At 37.5% G+C, this 23007-nt stretch overlaps 1 protein-coding gene across 1 annotated transcript in view; it reads left to right on the top strand.

Moving 5' to 3' along the window:
* EPHA5 (EPH receptor A5) overlaps window positions 1–804 on the top strand; it is a 322354-nt gene extending 321550 nt beyond the window's left edge. The window contains exon 18 of the mRNA XM_045185762.3: window positions 757–804. Coding sequence (XP_045041697.2) covers window positions 757–760 — 4 coding nt within the window. The 3' untranslated portion in view covers window positions 761–804. The remainder of the gene's footprint in view (window positions 1–756) is intronic.
* The last annotated feature ends 22203 nt before the right edge of the window (window positions 805–23007 follow it).

The following is a 23007-nucleotide window of genomic DNA, read 5'->3' as shown; positions in this document are numbered from 1 at the left end:
CTATATCTGGAATAAAAACATATCTCTGAGAAGGAGCAACACAATTTTTATTGAAAAAGTGCTGACTCTAAAAGGCATGAACATCAATTTACGTTATCAAAAGAACACTGGGCTTAGAAGTTAAAATTCCATTACTACCTCAAAGATTTCATACCAAACAGTGGTTTATTTATTTGTGGTGAACATCAGGAATTAAAGGGATAATTCTTGAGACTCTCCCAGCATACTAGACTAAAGGAGAAAAAAATATTTTCAAATAAGGGTGAAGGGAGGGAGGGTGGAAGTTGTCTACTTTTAGGAAAACAGGATAGTGCAGCTTTAAAATGACACTCTTATTTCCCAAGATTCTGGAATCCCATCAACATCCTGGGAGTTTCATTCAAGGCCACAATTTCACATAATTAAATTACTCGGTATTATTCATTTCTAAAGCACTGGAGAATGAGTGAGGGGTACAGTAGAAAAGGATGTAGTGACACCAAAGATTCATTTCTCCCACCTACATCTTTTTTTTTTAAGATTTTATTTTAGAGAAAGGAGGGAAAAAGAGAGGGAAAAAAACAACAGTCCTCTCCCATGCCCCCAGCTAAGGCATGTGCCCTTACCTGGTATCAAACCAGCAACCTCTTACTTCACAGGCTAACGCTCAATCCACTGAGTCACACCAGCCAGGGATCTCCCACCCACATCTTAATTTGTCTTCCCTGAAATGAGTGCCCGAGGCAATGACTGTGGTGCATGGGCTTTGTTTTACAGATGACTCCAGAAAGCCAAGAATGAGCAAAGGGAAAGGATCAAAAACCACAATGATGATGCTATAGAAATGCAGGACTCCGTTTCCACCAGGTTTCCAGGAAGTTTTGACAAGGCCCCAAAGAAATGAGCCTCTAGCAAATGAAAGGCTGTGTGTGCATTTGTCCACCAGCACCCTTCCACATTACTGCAAGTTGCTCTCAGGTGCTTTAACATGCACAGACTTGCATGCTGAACTTGCACTTAGGCTTGCAAGTTCCTTGGCTTTGATCATGGCCCTGAATCAGAGAAGTATTGCTGTATGGACAACACACAGTTAAGGTTGTGTTTTCACCACAAGTCGGAACAATCCACCTTGGCTGTAAAGAAGATCAGAGTCAAACCAGGGAATGTGACTCACAGCACCGCAAGTGTTTACTGCAGTCCAACTCAGGTGCTGCTCAGATCCACTCAGGCCTCATGTTAATTCTGCTCTTCAGGACAGAGCCTTCCTCCTTGGCCTGTGACCAGTGTTGTCCTGCCAGGTCCATGCTCATAAGGCTTCTTCCTTGACATTTAATGCTTTGCATCACTGTCTTGTTATCTTTAAACTTGTGTTTTGTAAGTGGAATCTGATGAGACAAGAAAGTGTGTGTGTGCATGTGTGCACATATATGCTGGTTGACAAGGGAGAGGGGTACATGGATCTTCGGCTCCTGAAATGCCTTATAACTTTGGAACTGCCCCATCTCTTACCAACTCTATGGAAATGGTTTTAAGCTGCCTGATCCCCTCCTACCAGCACCTCAGGTGTTGGGCCTCAACTGCTTGGGTCCATCAACCAGTACTGCCCACCCGCTCCTCCCCTGCAGAGACCGGGTCATATTTATGGCACAGGCAGATGTACCACTGTTCTCATTTGGCACCACCGAAGCCTGAGTACAGGTGAAAAAAGGGTTGGTCTTGGACTGCCTGCCCCATAGTGTAATGCAGTGGAGCATGGCAGGTACAGTCCTGGGCTCAACGTGCAGCATCACTACAGGCAACTAGTGAGGAAGAAACATGTAGCCCACCTGTAACCAGAGACCCAGTGCTTCCCCACATGAAGGTTGCAAGTCACTTGCAGGCCACCTATCTGTTGAGGGTTGGGACCGTGAGCAGCACCTGGAAAAAGGAAATCAACTCCCCTGCTCACATTCACCTCCTCTCCCGCATGGTCCTGCAGCTGGCCGGAGGGCACTTGAGCACATGCTGAGTTGAGGGTCATCCTGGACATCTGCAAATGTCTACACTTTCCCTGGGGTGTATCCTTTTACTGGAAGAATCATTATATTAAATAACAAATGAAATACCCCCTGAATGGTCAAGAGAGAGACTAGAAGGAAGAAAGGAAACAGTTTTATATAGTATCTCAGCACCTAAACAGCATTTTCTTTCTCTCTTTTCAATAAGAAGTTCTGCATTTTAATTTTGCATTGGTCCCCACAAATCATGTAGCCAGCCAGATTATAAAGATGTGATCTGTCATAATACAAAAGAAAAATCTTCGGCAACCACACCAGCACTGTCAATGACATTCATCTTCACTCTCTCCTCCACCACCCACGCTAATTTCCCCTCGGTCTCAGCCAGTGTTGCAGCAGTTGGCTTTGATTGCCTGATGGGGAGCTTTACTGTCAACCCTGAGTCATCTGAATCCTCAAGTGCCTTGGTCTTTTCCCAGTGTTGTCACTGCCATTACCTATTCAACAAGCATCGAGGCCTGAGAAAATTCCCCAGTGACTTCTACAAGTTTGACTTATCACTCTTTGTCCCTATTATGAAAGGACAATCCTAGCTCCTCATAGTAGTGAGGGTCAGTCATACCTGACAATGTGATAGTTCACTGGGCTTTTGGTTCAGTAATCAAAACTCAAGCTTAGCAGAAGATAATTTCCTTCCAGTGCCAAACCAGAATATTCAATACAGCAGAACCCAAGATGAAACACAGAAAATATAAATTCTATAATTTGTCTACCATGTAAGTTTGCTAGGGCTGCCATAATAAAGTATCACAAACTGGGTGACTTAAGCAGTGGACATTTACGTTTGTACAATTCAGGAGTCTAAAACTTAGTTCAGGGAGTCTGCAGGGATTGTTCCTTCTGAGACCTTTCTTCCTGACTTATGGATGGTTACCTTCTCCTCCCTATGTCTTCACATGGTCTTCCTTCTGTGTGTGTTCTAAATTTTACCTTCTTATATGGACGCTAGCTCATATCAGATTAGGCCCCCACTTTAACCCAATTCTGTCTTTAAAGATCCGCTCTTTAAATATAATCACATTCTGAGATACTGGGCATTAGGACTTCAACATATGAATTGGGAGGGGTGGGGGTAGTTTAGTCCATAACAGTCACTGAGTTTATTGATAAATCTTATTTCCAATCTTTGGTCTCTGGATACAGATATTCTAGCTATCGGTGATCAAAGAATATTCATTCGTTCCGGAGTTATTACAAATACGGCATTTTAGAGGACAGCACCATAACTTTTCAGTGTTTCATTTTCTGTGTGATGCCTTAGGTGAGGTCATTCCAGCCTTCTACATGGCTGAGTACTTCAGAGTAATGCGTATATGTTGGGACCTGTGGGTTCTGAGATTATAAACTCACAGTCACAAATTTTTCACTGGAAAATGGATCCTTATTTTCAGGTTCTGTTGTGTGGCATCCAATGTCAGGAAGTCAGATATACTATCAGCATCCCCCTAATGGTTCTGGCAGAAACCCTATAATCAGGGTAAGCAAACCCATACTGGTACAGATATGGAAGGGTAGATGGTGTTAGACATGATTTATTTAGAGCCAAGTGGTTGGTCTAATTTCAAGTGCTCACTTCCTGGAGAACAATAGCTCAATTGGCCTTGTGATCCCTGGGCTGACGAACCCTGTTGCATCACTTAAATCTTTCTCACCATGGCTGTTCCACCATGAACCCACTGTAGAAGCACTGGAGAATCCACAGATCAGGCTAGCTGACATCTACAGGCAGGCCATCATGTGCACCTGGTTTCTAAGGGTCTCTTCTGCTTGGATGCCCTGTGATGCATTCACCATGAAATATAAAAGTTCTCTCACTTTGTGCTCATTCCCATCCATCCATTCAATTAGACATCACTTTTCTAGATGTCCTTGCCTCTAACTTTCCAACTCACCCATCCAGGCCCCTAAACAAATCTACCAAACTATCCACCACTACCCAGACTCTATGCACATCATTACTTCAGGCACTTCTCACTCATTTAAAGTATGCATCCATGTATACTTCTCACAGGTCTGCCTGGTGTTTAAGACACCCAGTCTACCATACTTTAGCTTATACCAATGCAGCGAACTAAACAATTTGTAAGACAGACCCTCGGTTTTCCTTGGTTATCAGCTAGTCATGAGAATCCAAGCCCCTTGAGTCACACAGGAGTGAGCTGAGAGAGATGTCAGTTTAACACAAGCAGATAACAGGGGAGACTGAGATACTACTTCATGCAACTGATTTAGGTCTACCAGATATGCTGGAGCTTTGTCTAGAATGTACCTCTTTAAGTGTAGGATAAATTGTGGCCACACCCCCTGGACCTGATGAATGAACAGAACCTTATATCCAGAAGTTCTACTAAGTTATAAAGTTACTTATCATCAGTCTCTATTACTGCTCAGTAGTGCATCATACCAGGGGAATGCTAGAAGACTCCATAATCCAATGTTTCCACTTTGACTATACTCTATCTCAAATCAGCTTAGATGAGAATATTATTCATTTTGGTGTCGTAGCCTGGAAGGCGTGTTGCACTCTGATGATGAGACCTGCAATTACTATGCAGGTTAGATAATTGTTAGATAATTGAACTCTGCAGAGCATCCTCATGTAAAGCATGAATTAAGCTAAATGATTTTGTATAGAACAGTAGAAGTGTGCAAATAAGCAAAGGGGGCCCAGTGAACTTCTTGGCCCACCCCTCCAGAGTCCTGTCTCAGTCACAAAGGATGCTCTTTAACTGAACTGTGAAGGACTAAGACATACAGGAGGATTGTTGGTTTCGGGAGACCCGAGCAAAAGATTTTGGAGTGGCCTTTTATGCCCCACGGGACACATATCCAAGCAAACTGCTAATTGATTTCATCAGGTGCAAGTCATCAACTTAAGCATCTCTAAACAACATAAACGTGGCTCTGGGTCCTGCAGAGTTTCAAACATTAAATAGCCAAACGACTAGCTAGCCCGGGAACTCATTATCTTGGCCTAGAGTCAGAATCACACTCCCAGGCATTCCCACAAACCACAGATAGCAGTCCCATTTTAAGATAACTTTATCTGTCCCTTACCACCTGGCTTATTTCACTTAGCATAATGCTCTCCAGTTCCATCCATGCCATTGCAAAAACCGTATGATCTCACCTTTAACTGGAACATAATCAACAAAAGAAAAAAGCAAACAAAATATAACCAGAGACATTGAAATTAAGAACATTGTAACAATAGTCAGAGGGTAGTGGGGAGGGGACAGTGGGGAGAGGGGTCTATAGGAACTACTATAAAGGACACATGGACAAAATCAAGGGGGAGGGTGGAGGTGGGGGAGGGAGGTGGGACTGGCTGGGGTGGGGTGGAGGGATGGGGAGAAAATGCAGACAATTGTAACTGAATAAAAATAAATTAATTAATTTTTTAAAAAAGATAACTTCATCTTACCCTGACCTAGTTTTAGAATCTCACTCTGAGTTGGTGTTTATTAGGAGCTCCTCTGGTTTTAGCTTCTTAGTTTTGTTTGTTTGTTTTGTTTTGTTTTGTTTTGTTTTCCAAAGTATAACCTGGGTCAAAGTCCTGGCTGTAGGCCATTTATTTATGAGATTCTTAGAAATCAGGAGTTGGTGAACAGGAAAAGTAAGAAAGGTAAAGTGGAAAAAACATCAGGGTGTGTGGGTTATCAAGATTTCTGCTAGAATCACCAAAAAGCATAAAAAAATCCCTTCCGTAAATGTTTGCCTATCACCAAAAATCAGAAAGGCTTCTCTCCCACAGAAGGGGAAAGAAGCAAGTCTGCCTGCAGCATGGAATGCTGGGAATCTATCGAATAGCTCTCATTCATATTTGCTGTAGGTTGCCCTTTGGGTGCTAATTCTTTCATTCTGTCAGACTGTACTATGGCTCTGAAGAAAGCCGTGGCTTTAGAGATGTTCCTGCTACAGAAATCTTTCAGAAAATGTGAAAGCCTATTGTAAAACAATTATCATCAAAAATTCAATTCCATGAATGTATAATTAAATAAACCATATAAAAAAAGCAATTAATACTGAAAACTCATCTTGTCCTAATTATTTTATATTATCTACCCTCTTGTGATTATTTGTCTATTATCTTCATGGTGGAATACTAATATAATGGAAGGCTACTTGTATCTCTTCCAAGAAATGCATTCAGTAAATCATGAAATCTGAAATTGTCATGGCAGGTGTTATTAACACCATGGAAATCAGCACATGTTGATTCCTGCCCTACACTTCTGATCATCCAGCCTCAGCAGCTTGTTAAATAATTACTAGTCCCCCATTTCAGCGTCATTCCATCAAGGTGAAGAGAAATGTGCTAGATCTGAGAGATGGATGATTCTCAGAGAAAGTTTGAACTCTCTAGCCCATGTGGTTGAAAGCAAGAGATTAGACACAATTATGTGACATCGGTAGTTAAAAAAATCAGCTAGACACTCCCGTCTCCCAGACTCTATTCCAAAGTAGGAGTAACATAGGGAAGTTAGCTGCATATCTAATTTCCATCTGTACCCCAAGCCACCCTACATAAATATTATAAATGGGCATGCTTTTACTTAATTATTTTGAAGGTGGAGAATTTCAGGGATGAAAGGCCAATGAAAGGCCACGTGTTGGCTGGGCCATCATCCCACACAAAGTTAGTCAGGAAAAACAAATTTGAAGAAGAAGAACATGAGACAGAGTAAAATCTTTAAAAATGAAGACATAGTAGTTGAAAAGCTGGGTGGGTGGTGAATATTTGAGTAATACATTCATACAACGGGAGATATTTTACATGTAAAAGGGGGACAACGATCAAATATGTCCCTATGAAGGAACTTAAGGCTTCTCAAGGTAAGACTGTCACTACCCACACCCTCTCACGCATCACACCTACCCTTACCTGTTGTCTTTCCTGTATACATACCAACAACACACTCACAATGATTTAATAGGGAATCGTAAGTCATATTTAAGTGTTTTCTATGTGTTAGAAAATGTTTTACATCCTTTGCCTACATTACATCACCTTTTCAAACTTTCACAGTGAACTGGCAATTTAAGAGTATTATGCCCACATTACAAAGGAACAAATAAGGCACAAAACCCTTAAGGAACCAGGAAACAATACACAAGCTGTAAAGCCTTATACAAACTGTTCTCTGAAAAAAACTATATTTTTCTTCATTTTCTTAATCTAACTGAAATCTGCTGTCACCTCAAGGCATCACTTACCTTGAAGCCCTATCAAGTGATAGATGATTTTACAGTCAAAGGACCTATAAGCAGAGAGATGTCTTCCATGCCTCTCAGAGCTCTTCAAGACCATTGCTCTCCTTTCCTCTTTTAGCTAAGATCTCAACCCATGGGAAGCATGTGTCAACAGTGCTGTCTACTACCCTTTTCGTGTGTGGCCATGTGCTAACCTTCCTGCCAGTCCTTCTCATTCAGGGAGAATGTTAACACCTTCTTTATTACATGCTTCATTTCAAATCAGGACACAGAAGCACCAAAATTATGTTTGTCCAAATTATTTGTAAAGGCCTCTTTTGTGTGCATGGATTTCAAAAGAGGCAGTACCTTTGGGCAGGTAAAATTTTTTAAAAGTTCCTTTCTTTCAGTCTGAGATTAGCCTCTGCCGAGAGCCCAGAGCTGGAAGGAGAGCCTGGGAAATTTCAGTCAGTAGACTCCCAAGGTCCCAGGTCGTCCTGGGCAAAGATTCCCTCCAATTTATTTTTAATTTTTATAAATTTTCATCATTTGTGATGACTTTATCTCTACCCTACCTCTACTGCCAACTCCCAGGCTTAAAGCATAACTTCTACTATAAATAACTGAGTAACCTCCAAAATGTTACTAAAGCCAACCCCTTCTCTGGCTACAATCTCTAATATTATCAGCACAGTCCATTAATGGTGCTATTTTCACTTCATTTGACCATCTCAAAATCTCCTGATCCAGCTTAGATGCCATGATTCATCACTATATTAATATAATAACACTTATAGACACTCTTAAATCCCCAATTTAGTCTCCATCTGTCTTTCTCAATTGGCAAAACTGCAATCCTATTAAAATTTACCCTTTGTCATCTCATTGCCTATAGCAACTAACTAGGGAAAAATAGGTCACTGTCAATGGAATCGGCTTCTATTTAATATCACAAATTTCAAGTGGGCTTGTGGCATTGCATGACTAGATACAATATTATTGTATCCAGTCATTTCTCTATTATCTCTTTCACTTAAAACTTACTGTTTTTCAGAAACTAGCTCTTGTCTCCACATCAGCATCAATACTATCTTCTCTGTTATATCATTTTCACTAGGACACAAACATGTAGCAATATTCTCCATCCTCAAATCGTCATTCCTTGGTCCCTCAACTGTTTCCAGTTAATGCTCTACTTTTCTATATGATGTGGAAAAAAGTTTTAAAAATCTTTTCTACAGTAATGCTCTGTTTCTCCAACCTATATACTCTCATTAGCCTACTCAAGTTTATTATTAGCATTGACATCCATATCGGCAAAAGCAGAAGTCAATCTCAGTCCTCCTCTTACTCAGCCTCTGAGATATCAAATTATTTTTCCTGCAGCATTGTCCCTTATCCTCTAGAGAGAACTCATAGCTCATAAAGTATCCTGAGTTTCACTGGTACTCTGGGTTTCATTGGTACTCTGCTTTATCCACGCCCAATCTACACCCAGTCCATCCAGATTCATAACTGTACATAATTTTTATGTCACCTATGTCATTATCTGCAATACATTGGTTGTCAAACATGACTCTCTTTTAATTGCACATGTTTCCAGATCTCTCCCTAAACCACCCATTTGGACGTCTAAGAAGCATCATGAATGTGACAGGTCCAAACCAGAATTCTTCTTTTCTTGTACTGTTGTTCAGCTATCGTTGTCCTGCTTTTCCCCCATTGCTCAGCCCTACCCTAACACCCCCACTCCCACAGTCAAACCTCCATTGTACACACCATGTGTCCTCTATTTATGTTCCTTTTCTTGCCCCTTCCCCTTCTTTCCCCCAGTAACTCCTTCCCAACCCCCTCTGGTTACTGTCAGTTTGTTCTTTATTTCCAAGTCTCTGGTTCTATTTTGCTCATTTGTTTGTTTTGTTGATTAGGTTCCACTTATAGGTGAGATCATATGGCATTTGTCTTTCTTGATCAATTCTTATGCTCTGAAGTCTGCTTCACTGTTACCCTTTCCCATTTTCTCCTTTGCTCAGGATGAAACCCTAGAATCCACTGTCCTCTGAACCTAAAATTTGGGGGAAGTTCAGTGAGCTCTATACTCATATATTCCAAAACTCACCACTTCTCACCACCTCCGTGTTTGTTGTGTAAGATAAGACAGAATTGATCTTTTGCTTCTGCTCTTATTTCCTTAATTAAATCCTTCATAAAATGATTACAATATCTTATAAATTAAATTGCCTCATGTTAGCCTGATGCTTACACTCTAAAATAGTTTCCTAGTTTAAAATCGAACTTTTTTAACATGTCTGGCAGAACTCAAATTAGAGTGCATCCCACACAGTTCTGGCCCTGTCTCCTAAACAGTTGTTGTTGTATTTCTTTGATATCTCCTTTCCTTAATTAATTGTAGTCACATCGGACTGGTCTTACTGAAGAATCTTAAGTATGCCAAGGTCCTCTCGTAACTTTCTGTTGCCTCTTATCAAACTACTCTTGCATAGAAATTTTTATGATTCTTCTTTCTTCGTCAGGTTTCTGTTCAAAACTCACTTTCCCTGCTCACCATGATTATTTTACTTTGTATCCTGTTTTATTTATCATAGTACTCATTAGTAATTTGTGCATGTTTGGGATTTTATTCTGGTGCCTGTTGTCTGTTGAAACTACTAGAATATAAGCTCCCTAATAACAAAGATTATATCTGCTTTGTTTATTGCCATTATTACAATGTCTACATGAATAACTGACACACGTGTTCAACAAGAGACTGAAGTGATTAATGAGTCATCATATAGGAAGGAGAAGGATGATTTAGGTGGTGTTGAATTGCACATAAAAATGAAATAGATTAAATCTTTATTGAAAATGAGAAAGCAATTTGGTAAGAAGAATGACAGTATTTACCGCATTTGCCAGACTATTATCTGAACATCCCACTGTATTGCAATGTTTAGAGGACACCAAATGATATTCGTTCTTACCATTGCATCTCAATTGCAAAACTCTATGCCTCAAGGACAAATCAGCTGACCTATAAAAACTTGTTGAGTAAATTCATTAAAGACAGGTCCTGGGCCGTGGCTGGTGTGGCTCAGTGGATTGAGCGCTGGGCTGTGAACCAAAGGCTTCACAGTGGTTGGATTCCCAGTCAGGGCACATGCCTAGTTGTCTGGCCAGGACCCCAGTAGGGAGTGTGTGAGAGGCAACCACACATTGATGTTTCTCTCCCTCTCTTTCTCCCTCCCTTCCCTTCTCTTTGGAAATAAATAAATAAATAATTTTAAACAGATATTGTTAAAAAGAAAAAAAAAACAGGTACTGGGACTCAATTAAGTTAGAAGTTAAGTGTAGTCATTACAATATGTATATCCAAGGAAATAAGTCAGTATAGTGTAACTGTATAGCCATTCCCTTTAGACCATTTATTTTGTCTAAGAAAAATAAATACTTCTGGAGAAATAGACAAACTTCTTGTTTGGGAAAAGCTATGTGATTTCTAATAAGCTGTCATCATAATGATGACAAGATTATTTACAAGTCCATCATAGAACTAGGGATAAACTAAGTAAGGTCCTGGGTGTGCAAATTTTTGACGTAATCTAATAAATGTTATCAACATACTTTTAAATAACTTTTATTGCAACAGAAATTATAATGGACAAAAGGCTAAAGTCCCATTTCATACATATTCACTGATATAGTATGATAACTGCTTTATACATTACTCAATACTTCAAATTCCTGATTAGCCCAGTAGTAAAAATTGATATGTGCTATTTTGGAGTTTATATCTGTGAACAAATGAAATAAGCATTTCAGCCCTGGCTGTTGTGGCTCAGTGGATTGAGTGCCAGCCTGCAAACCAAAGTGTCACTGGTTCTATTCCCAGTCAGGGCACGTGCCTGGGTTGTGGGCCAGGTCCCCAGTTGGGGGCACAAAAGACACAATCACACACTGATGTTTCTCTCCCTTTCTTTCTCCCTCCTTTCCCCTCTCTCTAAAAATAAATAAATAAAATCTTTAAAAAAGAAATAAGCTTTTCAGTTACAAAAAACATTCTCCCAAAATTTAGTAAGAAGTTATAAATTAATAATGCAATCACATGTCCACTATATGAAGGACAAGAGAACAGAGGGAAAAGTATGGAATATTCACAGAATACAAAGATCTGACACAGCTTTGCTTTCCTGGTTTCCACTTCTCTAATTGATTATTCCCCAGTTCTCTAATGCTCCTGCAGTGCTGGAATAAAATCCAGCAAAATCTATCACTTTGACATTCAATGAATAGTTATATGAAGCAACATAATTTAAGAATTTATTATTTAGATCTCTGAAATTGTAGCAGACTACTCAATATTCACATACATTTTTTTTCCTATGGCATCAGATGTTTGTAGCTTCTTCCAATTTTTTCCCCTTCACTTCTCTACTCTGCATATTTTCTCTCTCTTTCCTCCCACCAATTTCTTGTTTTATATCTTTTTTCTCTTGAACGAGGGTACTATTACATACCATGTAATATCGACTGTAAAATGATTTATATAATTAAATAATGTTTGTTTTATTATTGTTGTTAAAGACAAGTAATAAAAATACATTACCTTAAATAACAACATTTAAAAAAAATTGTTAAAATCCTTAAAACATTGTTCAAATTGCATTTGTTTAAATATGAAACTTGCATATTTGGAACACATACAATTGCTTGATAAAATGTATACTTTACTATAATTTACTTGTATTTATACTTGGTCACTTTTTATAACATTTTAGAATGCTTGAGTATGTTCAGTATTACAACATGGTTAATGTTTTATCAGAAAGTTATTGTCTTTGCCTTGAAATTATTTTATTCATTGAAAGTTATTGTCCTTTTTACATTAATTTGAAAAAATTGCAATACTGTAAATGCATTTTGTCTAGGAACCTATTTTTTAATAATAAACTACCCCTCTGTCTTTTAGAGTAAAATAGTGGGAAAACAATTGCTTATATGGAGTTTGTTAAACCTGGCTTTGCTAGAATATAGCTATTTCGTTATTGATAGACTACTCAACCTCATAATTCAAAATGAATAACACAGCCATTTTCGTCATTCTGTACTTTTATAAAGAAAGACATTTTTTGGACAGGAATTCTATCTGTAATAAAAGGTAGATAACTTTTAGATGATTTCTTTATATTAAAAAATAATAAAAGCAGTCTAACACAAGAGAAATAGGGGATAACAAACTGGAGTCCCAGAGTTTCAGTCTCCAGGTCTGGGAGACAGCACAGTGGGCAGGGGAGCTGTCGGCATCACATGAGGCAAAATCTCCTGCAGCTGGGTTGGCAGTGGAGCCAATGAAGTCCTGGGTCGAGCAGGGCAGAGCCGCTGGCAGCATAGCAGGCAGGAGATCAGCACAACGTGAAACAGCACATTGGTGTGTGGAGCCCAGCTGTCTTGGTGGTCGCCTGAAGTCCACCCCAATTACACCTGAAAATTTGGCACTCACCCGAGCTGCAGAAGTTCTGTGGCTCAGAGCCAAGAGCCCTCAGCCCTCTATCAGTGGGTGTGCCCTCTCTGCAGACATGTCTGCCTGCAGATATATTGGGTGTGCCATCCAGGCAAGCATTTGGCCGGGCAGCAGGCATGACGTAGGTAGTTTCCTTCTTGGACTAAAGTGCCATGGCACCAGCAGCCAACTTGGTTGACATGAGTGACACCATTTTGTTTTATATACTTTATCTTATCTTGACCAAACCAACATCATTTTACTGGTCCTGCTCTCCACATTACTCATAGACTATAACTAGATATATGTATAAGAAGTTGATGTTCTTATTTTTAAGAACTTTAAGACTGATACATTTTAAGAAAGAAAGCTTATTGTTAAAAAATTGAAGAAGGAAAATTTAGCTTGGTTCTCTATCTTTAATGATTCAGAACCTGAGTTTTACAAAGCTGACCAAATAGAAAACAATTCCAATAGACTTAAGGCATTGTCTCTATGACTTTAATGATTTTTGGTACATACACCTATCCACTCACACAACCACACAGAATAAAAAATAACAATGCAACTGCATATTTTGGAGGGAAAGCTGGTCTTTCACTTCAGGAGCCTGTCTTTCCAGTGGCCTATAATCTCTAACCTCATGGGAAACTCGCAGCAGAAAAAAAATAAAATCACATTAAAATGTTCTTCCAGATGTGATTTTTAGTACATGTAGAATATAAAGAATTGGTTTTGTTTAGGAAATTTTGTCATTTTAAAGGGAAATCATAAACATTCTCTGAATTAGGACTGAATTTTATTTTTCAATATAGGCTATAATATCTCTCATATTTTATAACCAAAATGTATTCACAAAAGAAAGTTGGCCAGTTGCTTTTTATAATGGTGTGTTCAGTTTATTTTACATGATTAAAATATAAAAGAAATCTTTCATATATTAAGGGCTTGGTGATGAAGAACTCCTTTAACTCAGCCTTATTATATGAAATGTTAAAGGGACTTATCTAAGAAAAAGAAGATCAAAAATATGAACAGTATAGGTTCTTTTGGATTGGTGTTTCAGGGTCCTTAGGGTATAATCCCAGCAGTGGAATTGCTGGGTCAAAAGGAAGTTCCATTTTTAGTTTTCTGAGGGAATTCCATACTGTTTTCCACAGTGGCCTCACCAATCTGCATTCCCACCAACAGTGCACTAGGGTTCCCTTTTCTCTGCATCCTCTCCAACTTTTGTTTGTTGATTTGTTCATGTTGGCCACTCTGACTGGTGTGAGATGGTACCTCATTGTGGTTTTAATTTGCATCTCTCTGATGGCTAGTGATGCTAGGCATCTTTTCATATGTCTCTGGGCCCTCTCTATGTCTTCCTTGGAGAAGTGTCTGTTCAAATCCTTTGCCCATTTGTTAACTGGGTTGTTTGTCTTCCTGGAGTGGGGTCGTGTGAGTTCTTTATATATTTTGGAGATCAGACCCTTGTCTGAGGTATCATTGGCAAATATGTTTTCCCATACTGTTGGTTCTCTTTTTATTTTAATGCTGTTTTCTTTAGCCATGCAGAAGCATTTTATTTTGATGAGGTCCCATTTGGTTAACAATAAGAATTTAAAAATAAATAAATAAAATTATGAATAGTAAAATGACAACAATCACAATTATTAACAACTGACCCCCCAAAACCAAAAAGCAACTTAAGGAAACAACTAGAAAAGGAACAGAATCACAGAAATGGAGGTTACACGGAGGGTTATCAGTGGGGAAGAGGGATGTTGAGAGTGGGAAGAAGGTACAGAGAATAAGTAGCATAAATGGTAGATAGAAAATAGACAGGGGGAGGTTAAGAATAGTATAGGAAATGTAGAAGCCAAAGAACTTATATGTATGACCCATGGACATGAACTAAAGGGGGGGGATGGGAGTGGGTGGTGTGCAAGGTGGAGAGGAAAATGGAATGACTGTAATAATATAATCAATAAAATATATTTTTAAAAAATCAAAGAAATCAAGATCTAAAAAGGAAAACTACATTTTCTCTTGGGGATATATATAATATATATATCATATATATTATATATATACTATATCGAATATAGTGTATATAATATAACATATATCTATATATAGTATATATACTATATATAATATAGTATATAGATATACTATATAATATAATATAGATATATGTTATATAGTATAGTATATAGTATATATTAATATATAATATATATTATATATAATATTTTTTACTCAAAAACACCATTAAGAAAGTATTGCAACTCAATAGAGCATTTTCTTATTAGTAATTTATTTATGAGGCTCTTAGAACCACACCGATTTTACCTAGGCTTTACATATGGCTGTTTTTATTTACTTATTTTCTTCAAAGATGATTAATATACCATATGCTAATGGTAGAAAACACCAAACCACTTAGGTCAGATTTAACATAAATTATGTTAATTTGGGGACAATTACATAGAGCTTTTATGATTTATAATAATAACTATAATACTTATCAAATAAACTGTTTCAGCTCTTCTAATGTACTATTTATTATGTCATATGATTAGATAGCATACTTCCATCTCAACTATAATAAAGATACGTAATGACGTAATTGTAATTTAGCCTGTATCACGGATTGTTGGGAACCAACCTGCTTGGTTTCAGAGGCTGTAACCCCCCATGGTTAAGGCTGAGTCAGATTTGGGACCATAAGCCACTAAGGAGACAAAGTTTATCTCCCTGGCAGAAGTGCCTCCTCTGCCCACTTCACCCTGCTTGGCCCTGAGATTGACCAGTTAGCCAATGACGGGCAAGAATCCTCAAGGCAGGATCAACCTAAGACAGGCTCTGGTCACCAGGGATAACCTCTCATGGAAGGACTCGGGGGGCTGTGGCAAGGGGGGGGTGGTAGACCCTCGCCCCTCGGCTTTGAAATAGCCTGAGTCCTCATTCTGTCTGCAAGAAGTCTCCTAATCTCTTGGCTGCCTTACTTCCCTTGCCTGATTTAAGCCTGAAGCAATAACAGAGGGCGGTGCAGTCCTGTGCTGGGAGGGGCGGATTCCCTGGGGAATCAGGCCTAAGAAAAATACATACATTCATGTGAAACCTACTTAATTTGTACCCTCAGTTTAAAAGATAAGGGTCCAGACCTGAGATGAGTCTGGCGCCTAAAGTTTTATGGTCCACACCCTTACTGACTGACAATGATTGATGAGCTTTATCTGCATTCCTATACAAATGAACCTAATAAAAGCCCATGGAGGGAAAGGCTCTGGGCCCTTCTCCTTTGAGAGATCAGCCACCTCTCCTCCCCAAGCAGATCATGTCTTGGTAGACTTATTCTTCATCCATGGCATACTGGGGCGTTATGTTAAAGCTTCCCAACAACGAATTAACTTTGACTTTCTGGCAGGTAGAGAAGTTGTGTTCCCGTGATACAGCGAGAATATACCAGGACAATCTTCACTAAGAGGGAACGGCAGAGAATTTCTTTCTTTACATCCACAGGTGATTCTCAGTCACCCATGTATTGATAATTCAACACTTTTGTATCTTGAAAAAGTACCTTTTCTGTGGTCTTGATTGTTCTCCTACTTCTTCCTGCTATTTTCTTGACTCCTTTACAGGTTCATTCTCTTCAGAGAAAAAATATTAAAATTTCTTAAATCTATGCTAGAGCAGCGATTTCAAAGTATGATTTCCAGAACAGCACATCAGCATCAACTTGGAACTTTTTAGAAAAACCATTCTGAGACCCCTTCTCTGGTATATTAAATTACAAACCCAGAGTGGAGGCCAGAAATCTGTGTTTTGACAAATGATCCAAATTATTCTGATGCACACCAAAGCTTGAGAATTACTCTTTTCCACCATTGTTTCTCCTTACTCTCTACTCTCATCTCAAATCTACTCACAGAAAACCATGTTCTTTCCTTTAAATCAGGAGCCAACAATCTTTTCCTGCAAAAGATGAGTTTTTTAATGTTTTGTGGATCATACCATCTCTGTCACAGCAGCTTAACTCTGTGCCCAAAACAGTAGGTGATGAAGGGTGTGGCTGTGCTCCAATATTAAATTTATTTAGGCACACTGAAATCTGAATGTCATATAATGTTTTCTGCATGACATACTATTCTCCTTTTGATTTTTCAACCATTTTAAAAACATAAAAACTATAGTTAACTTGTGAGATGCACAGAAGGAGACAAAAGGCTGGAGTCCACAGTCTGTCCATGCCTGTTCTAGAGCCTTGATACCTGGGATGTGTCAATTTACTGTGTCCACTTGGCCAGGCCACGGTACCCATGTGCTTCAACAAATACCTTTTTCGATTATTCTGTGAAGGTATTTTTTAGATGTGACTAACATTTAAATCAGTAGACATTTAGAAAAGTCAATTACTCTCCATGGTGTGAGTAGGCCTTGTTCAATCATTTGAGGCCTAAAGAGAAAAGACAGTGGCCCCGCAGGGAAGAAGGAGGTTGACCACCAGACAACACTGGCTGCTTCTGGAATGGCCAGCCTACCTGGAAAATTTTGCAAGTGCTACCCCTCACATTGCAAGAACTAATTCCCTAAAATCAGTCTCTCTCTCTCTCCTCCTTCTCTCTCCTCTCTTTTACATTGGTCCTGCTTATCTAGAGAACTTTGAATAAAGCACTGCTCAAATGCGGTCTGTGGATTAGTAGCATCAATTTCACCAAAGAGCTTGATGAAAATGCAGAATCTTGGGCTTTTACTTTGGACCTGCTTGACAAAGAATTTACATTTTAACAATGTAAATTTTTACATTTTACATTTTGCCATTTCATGGCGATTTGTATAGACATTACAATTTCTGAATGCTGTCCTGAGTTTAAAAGTTTACATTTGTAGTGTGATTGTATTCGGTTAATAGTTCTCTCTTTTACTAGGTTTTAATTCCGTGAGCCTGGAATAGTATCTTAGATGACTTACTTATGTGTTAGTAATAGCATAATGTTGTATCTTAGGCTTGCTCTCTGTCATATCTTAGATGAGTAGCATAGTTTCTAGGCCAAATTTCTTGATGTCTTCAGCCCTGAAAATTTAATGCCAATATGAAGAAAATCACAGTTGATATTAAGTAGTGAAGGGTATGATATCAATTTAATTTCTATTACTGTTGTTCTGTTATAACTAATATTTCACATTCTTTATGTTCCTATAAGAAGCTATTGTTTTTTACTTACCTAGAAAGTAGTAGTTTACTAAAATGATGAGAATAAGATGTAAACAAAACTATCATTTACAGGACACATTTTGCAATTTATACTTACAAATAATACATAGGTAGCAGTAACCATTTATATTTGATTGTTAATTCAAAGATCAAAAGATATTAGCTACAAGGAACTTTCTTTATCTGCCTTCCTCTTCCAATCTCTATAAAATATTCTATAGAAGTAGAATATTAGTTCTCTAGTATTGTCATATCTCAGTTTCCTGCTGTAATTCTTACTGTTATTGCTTTAATAATGAAAAGCACATTTATCAGATTATCATCTGTTCTTATTTAGTGGACTGGTTACTTTGGGTATTCAGTGGCCCCAATAAGGCTTGCATTTGGACCAAAAGTTGTTATTCTTTCTATAGTCTTCCCTGTACCTTCAGATTTGTCTTCAGAAAAAAAATATTTTCAGTTATAGCAGTTAACTGCTATAGTATATTCAGTTATATTTTCAGTTATGACATAATGTGTTTCTTAACTTCATATAACAATTTGATAAAAGATCACAAAACAGATTACACAATTTCTGCCTGGATAATTTCTGGGTAATGTAGGACCTAATGTCATCGTGTGTACTTTAAAAACTGGTCTTTTCAATTAAACACATAGTTACAACTCAGTAAAGATACAATCAACTCACTCTGACACTTGGACCGTTATGTTAAGGTTTTCTATCAGAAGCAAGAGTAAAACTTAAAGAATACATATAATTATTTTTTAAGATTAGCTCATATACTTCTAATTGCTATTATCTTTTTGTCTAACAATACTAAAGAACCAAAACTAAATCAAAAGGAGCTATATCTGGATGGTAATCTATAATAAAATCTATTTTTCTGTTTCTACATTGAAAAAAAAAACCAGACATACCAAGATGAGGTATTTGAGTATACTTACTGGAACGCAGTAATAGAATAAGCATGGAAACAAGATTTTAAAAGCTTTTAAAACTCTACTCATTTTTCTTCATCATTTTAATGTAATTCTAAGAAATATATTTTGTTTTTACAAGAGTGAATTACTGAAACTAAGGAAGTTAAAATTCTCTCCTTGATAATGGATGCATTCTCTCATCAGCAAAGTGAGTCCACCTGTGTTACAATTTCTCCAGCCACCATGCCAACTGTGAAGGACAGGTGGGTGGCTTAATGAATCCCACCAGCCCTTTTCCATCCTACAGGTGTCTCTTCTTGTCTCCTTGAGTTGTTTGTGTTTTGTCTCTATGGCACATTCAATCATTTTCATAAAATGGTGCTATGAGAAAAAGGTATGTTTTTGAAAACTACTGATTTTAAAGAAGCAATGGAAAGGACTTCAGAACAAAAGTAAGCATGCAACAAATGGTGGTTCTTATTTTTTTAAAGAAAAATGGACTTAATGTTTAAAAGAAAGATTTTTCATTTAATTCTGTATGTATAATTATTGGACAATGATGATTATATTACTTCTGGTTTATAATGAATAAACTTTTACTCATCCTATATATCTTCATTCCATTTCCCATTGCTCTTATTTTGTCATGATGTTACTATTCCTTGCTATACGAGCCTCTTGTGGGTAAAAAAATAATAATAATTTATTTGAACATCTTCACATTTACAGTTCTCTCAAAGAGTGAAAATGGAAGTTGGGAATAAGAAAGAAGAATTCTATATGAATTAGTATAATTTATAGAAAATAAAACAGAAATGTATGGTTTTATAAATAAAAAACATTGAAACAAATGTAAAACATATATAGGTCTAAGAATAATAAGTAATCAGAAAAGTAAAAATCTACAAATCCAAATGTTTGAAGGGACAGAAACTAGCTGCTTAGAAAGAAGAGTTAATGGTCTGTGGAGATGCCCTCCTGGAGGGCAGGAGCCGGAGATGAAGGGCTCCAGGCTCCATGCAGCATCTATGGATGCACTCACCCTCACCTTGGGTTCCTTTGGAATCTTCCAGCAATAAATTGAGAAACTGCTGACACATCTCTTAAACTTTGTTCTTGATGTTGTTTTTGTTGATTGATAAAATAAATATTTGGCTTTTAATTTTTATTGATTATATGTATTTTCTTTATAACATTATTACTTCAAACATTTACAAAATATAGAAATCAATTTTTATTTTTATTTGTCTTTAACATGTCTTTTTATCTTCTGACATATCCTGAAAGATCAAAAAAAAAAGTCCTAGAAAGAATTCTTGTAGAGTAACTAAATGTGAATATCACACATGTTACTAAAGCCTAAATCTTAAATATTTTTTAACTTTTATTGTTATTCAATTACAGTTGTCTGCATTTTCTCCGCATCCCTCCACCCCACCCCAGCCAAACCCACCTCCCTCCCCCGCCTCCACCCTCCCCCTTGATTTTGTCCATGTGTCCTTTATAGTAGTTCCTGTAAACCCCTCTTCCCACTCTCCCCACCCCACTCCCCTCTGGCTATTGTTAGATTGCTCTTAACTTCAATGTCTGTGGTTATATTTTGTTTGCTTTTTTCTTTTGTTGATTAGATTCCAGTTAAAAGTGAGATCATATGGTATGGAATACTACGCAGCAGAGAGAAAGGAGTTTATACCCTTTGCAATAGCATGGATGGAACTGGAAAGCATTATGCTAAGTAAAATAATCCAGGCAGTGACGGACAAAGAAATATTACATGTTTAAGCTAGTTTTAACCATGATTTTCAAGCGAACCTGATTACTTAATTATACATTTATTGATTCTATTTTGATGTCTTTATTTTTTGTATGGTGAGAAAGGCTGGCCATTGATATGTCTCCTACATCCTCTCACTACTGTGGACTCTTGCAGGACTGTCACAAGGCCAGTAAAGAGGAATCTCAGGGATATGAAAGTGAGGACACTTCAAAATCTGTCCAAAGAATTGGTATCATCAGCACACTTGAACTGGCACACATGAGGGCATATGTGGTGAGTGCTTTGAAAACTAACTCCAGCAAAGTGGCTATCCACTTACAGAGAAACAATTTTTTTTTTTTGTTATACACTAATACAGCACATCAGTCATCTTCTCATTTGTAAAGCTAGAATAATACTGGTTCAGTCTCATCTGAAGACCTTACCTCATACTTCAGAGAGAAAATAATTGCAAATGTTTAAGGACTATTATTCTATTTACCAATCTATATTTTCCTTTTTCTATTTGGATCATTACAAATGTATTCAGCCTCCTATCCAAATCCAACCCCTCCCCAATGTGCTCTAGAGCCCATTCTTATTTATTTTCTCAAGGTCTTTGCATGAGTTACCCTCTTTCTGGTCTGAATCATAAATTTTGCCTTCTCTACTGCATCATTGTAGCAGCTTTAAATACGTAACCTATTTACAGCACATACAGGTTACAAGGCTTTGCATCTAGTCTGGCTTATGATTCTATGCTTCACAAATAATAGATTACATTTCCAAATACTTTTGTTTATATAAGTGATGTGAATGGTGATTCCTATTACTTGCAAGGAAAGCTAAAGAGGTATATAGCATATTTTAAAATTGGAGGCGGCTGTTCATCACACAGAGTAAGTGAACTATTGCTGTATGTGGAATGGTAAACAAAAAAATGCTGGAGCTTATAATTAAAATGTCAATAGTGACAGAATTTTCTGAACATAAAAACAAAAGATATAGACTTTGATGTGTAGTGTGAAAAAAAGGGGTTATTGCCATTTGTCAAGTGGACTTTCCCATATACCTCGCTTTAAGAACTCTTTTATTTAATAACTAAATTACTTTCAAAGTGATAGAAATTTCTTCACTTGCATGAAATTCTCACATCAGTCTGAAAATATGCATGACCGTGAATACTTTACTAAGTAGAGTATCTTCTTCTCCCGATATCCACGTTCTAAACATTTGTAGACTAGTCTATGCCTACGGATAAAAGGTTCTTTTTATCAACAAGTAGCAAAGACTATATTTTTTAAAAAGGTAAATCATGACTCACATATAAAATAAAATATAATCATGTGTCAGAGATCTTACTTGACTCAGTAATTGATAAGGTAACCAGTAAGATGTTAAAACCAGCTCAAGAGGGTCCTACGAATAAACAGGTAAATTGCTTATCATGAGTGCTAAGATAAATTTGCCAATATATGCAAAACTAGCCAATAGCAAACAGAAAATAAAATGTAATATTTGGAACGATCTCTTTCACCCTGGCGAGTTGAGGGGGGGCGGAAACCAATTGCATCTCTACCAGACATAATTAGTTACCGTCTCCGTGGAGAGGAACAACTTGCATCGCCAACAGCCTTGCACAGTAATCTCCATCCACACAGTGTTGCTTACCAGTCCAGTAAAGACAGAAAAGTGCCTGAGGCCCCACAGACCCAGACTGACCCCAAATGTCTGTTGCCAACACCTGCCAGTCCATGGGAAAGTCACCCAGTGATCATGTACTCACATCAAAGGCTTTCACAATTTTTTTCTGATATAAGCATGTTCCACAGAGTTGTCAGTCTACAGACACCCATGGAAAATGACAAGGAAACAGCAAAGCCTGGTGTTCCCTGATTTTAACATCCAAAAATGCATACAATTATCAAAATGAAACTCCATATGACCTATTCTAAATTTGCTGTAAATAGGAGATTGCTAGACTAAACCTTCCTTAGAAGATCTTTCCTTCTACTTATGCTTATATATGCTAAAAGGAAAATATATTAATAATTGATACTGTAATTGAAATGTAAATTAACAAATTTTATTTAAGCATCAATATTGCATTTCTTAAACATTATTGGAAGTGATACAGAAAAATCCATGATCACTGTTGTCATCACAAGTATTTCGAAAGCCCCGAATTTTGAAAACACTAATTTGTCACAATAAACTGTCAGTACAGAGAATAACATCTGAATTTACTTAGGAAAATTTTTATTTGATTTAATTCATCTAATTCTTTTTAGTCAGAATCCAGAGAGATAAAACTTAAAAGTTTATATTATATAATGAAAAAAGGGAAATATTTATTTTATTTTAAGTTAAAAAAAAATTATATTAGTGGTCTCCTACA

The sequence above is a fragment of the Desmodus rotundus genome, chromosome 4 (genome assembly GCF_022682495.2).
Source record: "Desmodus rotundus isolate HL8 chromosome 4, HLdesRot8A.1, whole genome shotgun sequence".
Classification (NCBI taxonomy): domain Eukaryota; kingdom Metazoa; phylum Chordata; class Mammalia; order Chiroptera; family Phyllostomidae; genus Desmodus; species Desmodus rotundus.
This window is presented reverse-complemented; position numbering and strand designations above follow the sequence as displayed.